The 7,626-nt window shown below is 44.9% G+C and overlaps 1 protein-coding gene across 1 annotated transcript in view; it reads right to left on the reverse strand.

The window, feature by feature from the left end:
- Window positions 1-6,703, reverse strand: part of Supv3l1 (Suv3 like RNA helicase) — a 32,506-nt gene extending 25,803 nt beyond the window's left edge. Inside the window, exons 1-5 of the mRNA XM_008827812.3 lie at window positions 6,375-6,703; window positions 5,172-5,249; window positions 4,672-4,779; window positions 2,476-2,590; window positions 906-1,074 (exon numbers count right to left, since the gene is read on the reverse strand). Coding sequence (XP_008826034.1) covers window positions 906-1,074; window positions 2,476-2,590; window positions 4,672-4,779; window positions 5,172-5,249; window positions 6,375-6,657 — 753 coding nt within the window. The 5' untranslated portion in view covers window positions 6,658-6,703. The remainder of the gene's footprint in view (window positions 1-905; window positions 1,075-2,475; window positions 2,591-4,671; window positions 4,780-5,171; window positions 5,250-6,374) is intronic.
- Between the last annotated feature and the right edge of the window lie 923 nt (window positions 6,704-7,626).

Below are 7,626 nucleotides of genomic sequence, written 5' to 3' on the forward strand. Positions count from 1 at the left end.
GCAATCTAGGAGTTAGCTTAAGGTTTTTTTTCTCTTATTTTTTTTTTTGTCTTTATTGAGACAGGGTCTTCCTATAGTCCCAGTTGGCCTGGAACCCAACAGGTATTTGTCTGCCTTTGCCTCCCAAGTCCTGGGATTAAAGATGTGCACCACCACGCCAAGCCTATTTTCTCTAATTTAATGTATTTTATATATTATATATATATACATATGTATGTATGTATATAATATTCAGTAACACTGCTTCATTCATTGTGCTGTGTAAATTTTTTTCATTTTCCTTTGTTGTTTCATTTTGTTTTCTAAGACAGAGGATAGAGGCTAAGTAGCTCAATTTGGCCTCAAACTCAGGATCCTTCTGCTTCCACATGTAAGTGCTGGGATCAGAAGCATGTGTTTCATTTCTTCCATGTTTCAGTATCTCTGAAACTAGTGTCATCAGTATAGGCAGCATGTCAGAGTTCAGCACTTTAAAAATATATTTTATTTTACTTTTTTTTATGTGTATGAATGTCTTGCCTGCATGTGTGTGTCTGCATGTATGTAAGGGCACCCATGTCATGCAATGCATGGGAAGTCAGGAGAAGGCATTGGATCCCTTGGAACTGGAGTAAGACAGTTGTTAGTTACAATGTGGGTGCTGGAAATCGAACCCAGGTCCTCTGCAAACACAGTCAATGCTCTTAACTGCTGAGCCATCTCTCGAGCCCCAAGTTCAGCGTCTTTTTTTTCCTTAGTTTATGTGTGGTAATATTATACTTTACGACTGACATCTTCTCAGTGCTATGAAAAAGTCATTTTCTGTGAACAGTAAATTACTACATATTCCCTTTTCCCACCTCTACCTTTGGCCCAAGAAAAGAAACTTAACAAAAAAAAATGAGTGCTATTTGGAATATACTGACAGCAGCATTACTCTTCTCGAAGATTTCATGGGCCAGTAACTTCAAAGGACCACAGTACACTCCAGACTTTGCTGACAAGTATCCCTGGATTGCATGGTAAGTCTTCCCACTGTTTGTGGGGCCTGAATGGAATATTATCTTCCGTTGCATGGCTCTGGCTTCTGGGTACCTAAAACATGAGCAGATAAACAGCTTAATCCCATTAATTTCAAAATCAATCCTAGCCAACATTATTTGAAAAAACTTCCAAACGAACCATTCTTTGGCATTCACATGATAAGTCTTTGAAAAATGCAACAAAAGGATTCACAGCTACATTAAAACAACTGGTTTCCAAGACCTGCATTTACTAGAAGACAGAACACCCCAAACACAACTGAATATCTAAGATATATTCCCCCTTCTACAAATCTCAAGAGTTACTGAGTTTAAGTAGTATCCATTCCATAGACATATTTATGTGATTCCCACAGCTCTGAACATAAGATCCAAAAGCAAATATTCACAGGCTTCCCTTCAGTATTTGCAAATTTAATAACTGAGCTTTCTGCTTCTGGCCACAGTGGACTAACTGGTGTCTAGTAGATGTACCCTACCACCACATGCAAATACAAAGTGGGCTACTCTTTGGAGCAACAGGCAGCTCATGACCAGACCCTGAAGAAAGGAACACTGGAGCCTATCACACCCAGCAGAACATGCAGAGGTGGAGCTGGGCAGAGTAACAACAGTCCTCTGAACAAGCAGCAGAGATCACACTGAGAGCTGAAACAGCTGCATTTTTTTTTTTTTTTTTTTTTGAGACAGGGTCTCATGTAGCCCAGGGTCACCTCAAACTCTGTAGGTGGGAATGACTTTAACCCCAATCCTCTGGCCTCTGCCTCCCAGATGCTGGGATTGGTATAGGTATGTGCCACCATGCCCGGTTTTATGTGGTGCTTAGGATCAAGCCCATGGCTTTTGTGCCTGTTAGGCGAGTACTCTACCAACTGTGCTATAAATGGAATTGAACTACTCTGAATTGAAGCACCTAGAATTTGAAGGACAGAACATGCAAGAGCAGAAAGGGTGTGGGGGGGTGCTGAATTCTTGGGGGTGGATGTTTCTGTGGGTTTTTGGCCAAGGGTTGGGCTAGAGACATAAGGTGAGAACTGGCAGGTCTGGAGGAGAGCATCCTAACAAAGGCTTGAGCAAATCACCTCAAAGCTCACAAGGCTTCCAGTGCTAAGAGACTGCAATTCAAGCATGAGGAAAGAACTGGTTAGTATCTACCCATTCGGCAGAGACACCAGGAGGCCCACAGCTTAGGACAGCACCATAAATCAAGGCTTCTTGAGAAACCTGCCTTTAAAAAACCCTCAGTCCAAGATTAAACACAATCAAGGGCACAGTCCTTGTTTTTTTCCCCCAAAGAAAACAGTTTGTTATCTAGATATAATACACACACATATATACATGTACATATATACATATTTGTGTATATATATATATGTGTGTATATATATATATATATAAAACCATTAGTGTCCCCAGATTAGGAAATTTCACATCTGTAAATAAAGGAACTAACCAATTAGGTGGTATTCTCAAGTCACTGATTTTACGTAGATCATCTTTGCATTCCAATACAGGAAATATTTGTTTGGCATGTCTCAAGAAAAATGGAAATAAGTCATCCACATGAGCTGGGAAATAAAACAGTACATAACATGTTACCCAAAAACTGAGTTCAATAAACTTTTTTTTTGAGACAGAATCTCCTGGTAAACCAGGCAGGCCTAAAACTCCTCCTTACCTTGAACTCCCAAGTGCTCTAAAAACTTATATTTTTTTTTTTGGTCTTTTTGAGACAGGGTCTCCCTGTAGCCCCAGCTGGCCTGGATTCGCTATGGAGACCAGGCTGGCCTCGAAACACAGAGATCCGCCTGCCTCTGCCTCCCAAGTGCTGGGATTAAATAGGCATGCACCACCACTCCTGGCCAAAACATTTTTTTTTTTTTTTTTAAGTGAGGTAAGTTAGGAGGACAGTGCCAAGATTTTAAAAAGAAAAAAAAGTCCTGAAGCAAGAGACTTCTTTTTCTGAGATCCTGTTTATATTCTTTTCTCCTCCAAATTTTACTCAGATTTCTGACAAAACAAAAAACTGGCTGCCAACTACCACACTCTTAGCCTCCAGTGCAATCAGGCAAAGATTAACACAGGTGAAAGTAAAATTAAAAATGTGGAGAGATACAAACTTCTTTCCTTTTTGTAAAAGTTCTTGGAGGGGAGGAGTTTTGGGGATTGAACAACTAAGCCCATGCATAACACCTGGCTATACCACCCCCCGCCGCTCAGTGTGAACATTGTTTTAAACCTCCAAGACCACAGAAAAGGAGTGAAGTGAGGATGGAGCTTCCAGCTCTGGTTTGTATCAGGTTCTCTCGGTGTCTGGCACAGGGCAAAGGTCTAAGAGCCGGACACAATTAACCTTGTAACTAAAACCATGAGTCCCATGAAAAGAAATGATGATGCTCTGATTCTGTTTTACTTTTGAATTTATGAGACAGGGTCTCACTCTGTAGCCCAGGTGACCTAGAACTCAGAGCAACCCTACTGCCTTAGCCTCCTGAGGGCTGGGATTAAGTGAGTCACCATGCTCAGTAAAAACTTTATGCTAATATGAAGGAGAAAGAAGCCAATGGTGGAAACAGATGGAAGAGCTAGGCACTGATTTATCCTACCCGAGAGCTCCCCTCACTGCAGCCATCTATGCTAACACACAACAGAAAGCAGGGGACGATGGACTGAGGACCCAGTCTATGCAAAACTTACTAACTAGCTGAAGGACCCAATGTAAATGCTCAGTAAGAAGTACTGACAGCAATGACTTATTTACAGAGGAAGTAGCCAGGACCAGTCTAAAACAAAAAAGCCCTTTTAGGGAAACAAGCATTGATCATAGTAAGAACCAGAACACATCAATAAGATGCTTAGAATTCTTAGGGCTGGGGCTGGAGAGTGGCTAAGAACACTGGTTGTTCTCGCAGAACACCTGGGTTCAAATCTCAGCACCCACATGGCAGCTAACAACTGTCTATAACTCCAGTCCCAGGGGATCTGACAAACTCTTCTGACCTCAGTGGGCATTGCACGACAGACACGGGCACACTTACCTACGTGTAGGCAATACACGCATCCACATAAAATAAAAATAAAATTAAAAAAAAAAAAACTAAAAAAAAAAATTTCTTAGGGCTGGACAGAGGGCTCAGTGGGCAAGGCTCGCTGTGAAAGCAAGAGAACCCAAATTTGAACCCCAGCATGCACCTAAAAAGGTGGGCATGGCTACCAGCACAGCTTTAACCCCAGCACTGGGCAGGGAGATGCAGGGAGACAGGAGGATTTCTGGGGTTTGCTGACAGCAAGTCTAGCTCCAGGTTCATTGACAGCCTGTGTCTCAAAAGAATAAGGCAGAGTGATGGAGCAGGACATTGATGTCCTCCTTTGGCCTCTACATGCACACATAGATGCACATACACCACATGCACAAATGATTCTTTAAAAAGTCCTTTAAGTGGGCTGGTGAGATGGCTCAGAGAATAAAATGCTGCCACATAAGGCTGACAACCTGAGTTCAATCCCCAGACCTCGCAGTAAAAGGAGAGAATAGACCCCTAGAAGTTGTCCTCTGACCTCCACATAAGTGTCATGGCACCCACATACCCACACCCATCACCCCCCCAAACCTCCCCACACACTTTTTAAAAATTCTCCAAGCACTTGCCTGCACTGAAGCAAATGTCATTCAAAACAATATGAATGTCCACATCCAGTGAATGAGACTGCATAATATAATTTCTAAAACTTATGAAAGCTTGGTGGAAGAGACGAGCTGTGGAAAACACAAGATCAAAACATATAAGGCTTGGTTTTCATTTCAGCCTTTATTTTAAAAACACATATACACACCACACCAAACTGAAATGCAAAGTGTCTATTAACGTTTTGGTAGAAGAGCTGGTTACTTACAAACAGGGCTAAAACTGAAACCTCGGCATGACTCTAAGGCAGATTGAACATACAGTACCACTGCTGTACAGTTTGACTTGCCAGGAGTGTTTGCCAGTCCCCTGGCCAGGCAAAAGGTAAGGTGAAGGACTTACCCACAGACCAGAGCTTCGTGCTTGTTTCTAGGCCACATAAGGTCCCACACAAAACCAACAATGCCACGACTATGTAAAGATATTGCTGGCCTTGACTATGTAAAGATATTACTGGCCTTACCATCAAGTCCATAGTCGGCACTCAACTTCTGAATCTCTTGCCTCTTATAAAACTTGTCTAAGATCTTCTTTACTTCATCTAAAAGAGAGAGATAAAAGTTTAATGTTTGTAGCCGGGTGTGGTGGCACACGCCTTTAATCCCAGCACTCGGGAGGCAGAGGCAGGCAGATCTCTGTGAGTTCAAGGCCAGCCTGGTCTACATAGTGTTTCCAGGACAGTTGGGGCTACAGGGAGACCCTGTCTCAGAAAGACCAAAAAAAAAAAAAAAAGTTTAATGTTTGTTTCCAAGTTTAGATAAGCATCCAAAAAGCAAAAGAAATCTGAAGCCCTAACACTAAAGACAGCAGTCTCATGAATACTGCCAGCCATTTCTCCAGCCCCATTTAAAGTAAACTTTACTTTGAAATAAATTGCTCCAGGATGGCCTTGAACTTGCCACCTTCCTGTCTCAGATTCTGGAAGATGTAGTATCTTAAAATGACAATAGGAAAAACCAACCTTGCCTGGTGAAGTGAGCTGCCTGAAGGCAGTTCCTGGATGACTGGTGGCTAGCAGAGCTGTGGCAGTCCCTCGATCTCAATGACTGTTATTTGGTCAGGGAAAACCTTTCATTCTAAGGAAAGGGCAGTGTATCATCTGAAGCCCCCTCCCCTTGAAAACATTTACACGTCTGTCAAATTCACCCAAAGCTAGTTTGGGGGACGAAAGCCACTGCACTGCCACCCACTGATGCTAAACTTTTCCTTCCTCTCTGGAACCAGGGATGATGAGGACACCTTCACCTACTTGTACCTAGTATTTACATATGGATCTGCCACGGGAGAGAGTAAATTTCTTGAGAAATCAGGATCTGAGACTCGTTGTCTTGGCAACCACCCTGAAGCCAAACACTGTTTAGGCTTGCGTCCTCGCCCAGTCAATGCCAAAGAATCCTGAAAGCAATTCTCGCCCGGCTTTTTACTGGTGCCCTCTGAGGACCCCAGGGAGGATCAACGAAGGATGCTAGTATGTAGTGGACCACTTAAAGACACAATACTTTTCCAATCGTCCCAACACAAGGGTCTAAGCATTCGGCGAGGAGGGACTGGAAGGAGCATTGCCCCTATGGAGGGGGTTAAGACTGAGTAGGACGCTATGGCTCCTGCGCACGCTGCAGCGCCCCGGGCCCCACACCCTCTCGCTCCCCGCTGCCCCCACACTCACTCTTATCCAGAGGCCGCGTGAGCTCGGCGCCGACATCACCATCGGCGCTGGGGCCCTGAGGTTTGACAGGCAGGGGCACGAACAAGGATGTGTTCGGGGCTTTGGAGCCACCCGAGGAAGAGGAGTAGGAGGAGGCGGCGGCGACTAGGGCGGGAACGCGCCCCCGAGCCCCAGGCAAGGGCCCAACGTGGGCGCGAAGGGCGGAGCAGGCTGCTGCCCGGGGCCCAGCCCGGCGTCCAGCCGGGAGCCGAGCCCACAGCAGGGAACAGCGCGGCAAGGACATGGAGTCCGCGGGCTCGGATTGAGCCGGGTAAAGCCCGGCGACTCGGCGACGGGCAGTGACGTATTAAGCAGAAGCCCGGGCTGCGGAAGGACCGAGAGCGAACTCAGGGCTGCCCGTGCATGTGCCTGTTCAACAAGGAAAAGAAAGAGTCGGAAGCTCGTTCTTCCAGGGGAGGAAGAACTCTGTAGGGAAAAATGGACCGAAACGACCTCCTGTCCTGTCTGTCGTTCTGCAGCAATTAGGAGGAGCTTTCTCCCAAGAAGGAAAGGTAATAGGTCATCTTTAGGGAGATTACAAGTGTGCGGAGGGGACCCGGACGGCGACGTCACGTGACCAAACTGATCTCCTCTTCCAGCCAGCGTCTGCCTGCACGTGGACCTCGGATGCTGAGGGCGGTACGTAGTTTTACAGTGTGAGTCCTGTAGAGGACGTTTTCTGGAAAATTGTTACATTAGTTTTAGCCATCATTTCCTAATACGGTAATGTTGGAGGTCAGAACTTGGTCTGTCACAGATCGAGAGGAGTTGCAGAGGAATTTGGTTGTACTACATTAAGTATGTCCTTTAATGACACGTGTAAAGTACAGCACTTGCCCCTTCGGGTAGTGCCAGGGATCGATCCCAGGACCTTGAGCGTGCTGGGCATGTGCTCTGCCATAGAACTACAGGACTTATATGTGAAGGAGCAACTTGTGTACTTCATCCTAGCAACTCCAGAGTCTCAGCCACAAGGCTTAAGTGTTTTGTGCATGGTTAAGATTAATTTCACTTGTGTTAGTGGATACTGTATTCTGATGAGACTGCAACATGTTAAATTCAAAACAAGCCGTCAGACGTTCCTCATCCCCCCCCCCCCATACTTTAAGATCTAGCAGCTTTTAAACATTTGACCACTTGTTTTGAATTTAACATGTTGCAGTCTCATCAGAATACAGTATTGGCCATTTGCCACCAGTGACCTCTCCAATTG

The sequence above is a fragment of the Nannospalax galili genome, unplaced genomic scaffold, assembly GCF_000622305.1.
Source record: "Nannospalax galili isolate Female #2095 unplaced genomic scaffold, S.galili_v1.0 scaffold853, whole genome shotgun sequence".
Lineage (NCBI taxonomy): Eukaryota > Metazoa > Chordata > Mammalia > Rodentia > Spalacidae > Nannospalax > Nannospalax galili.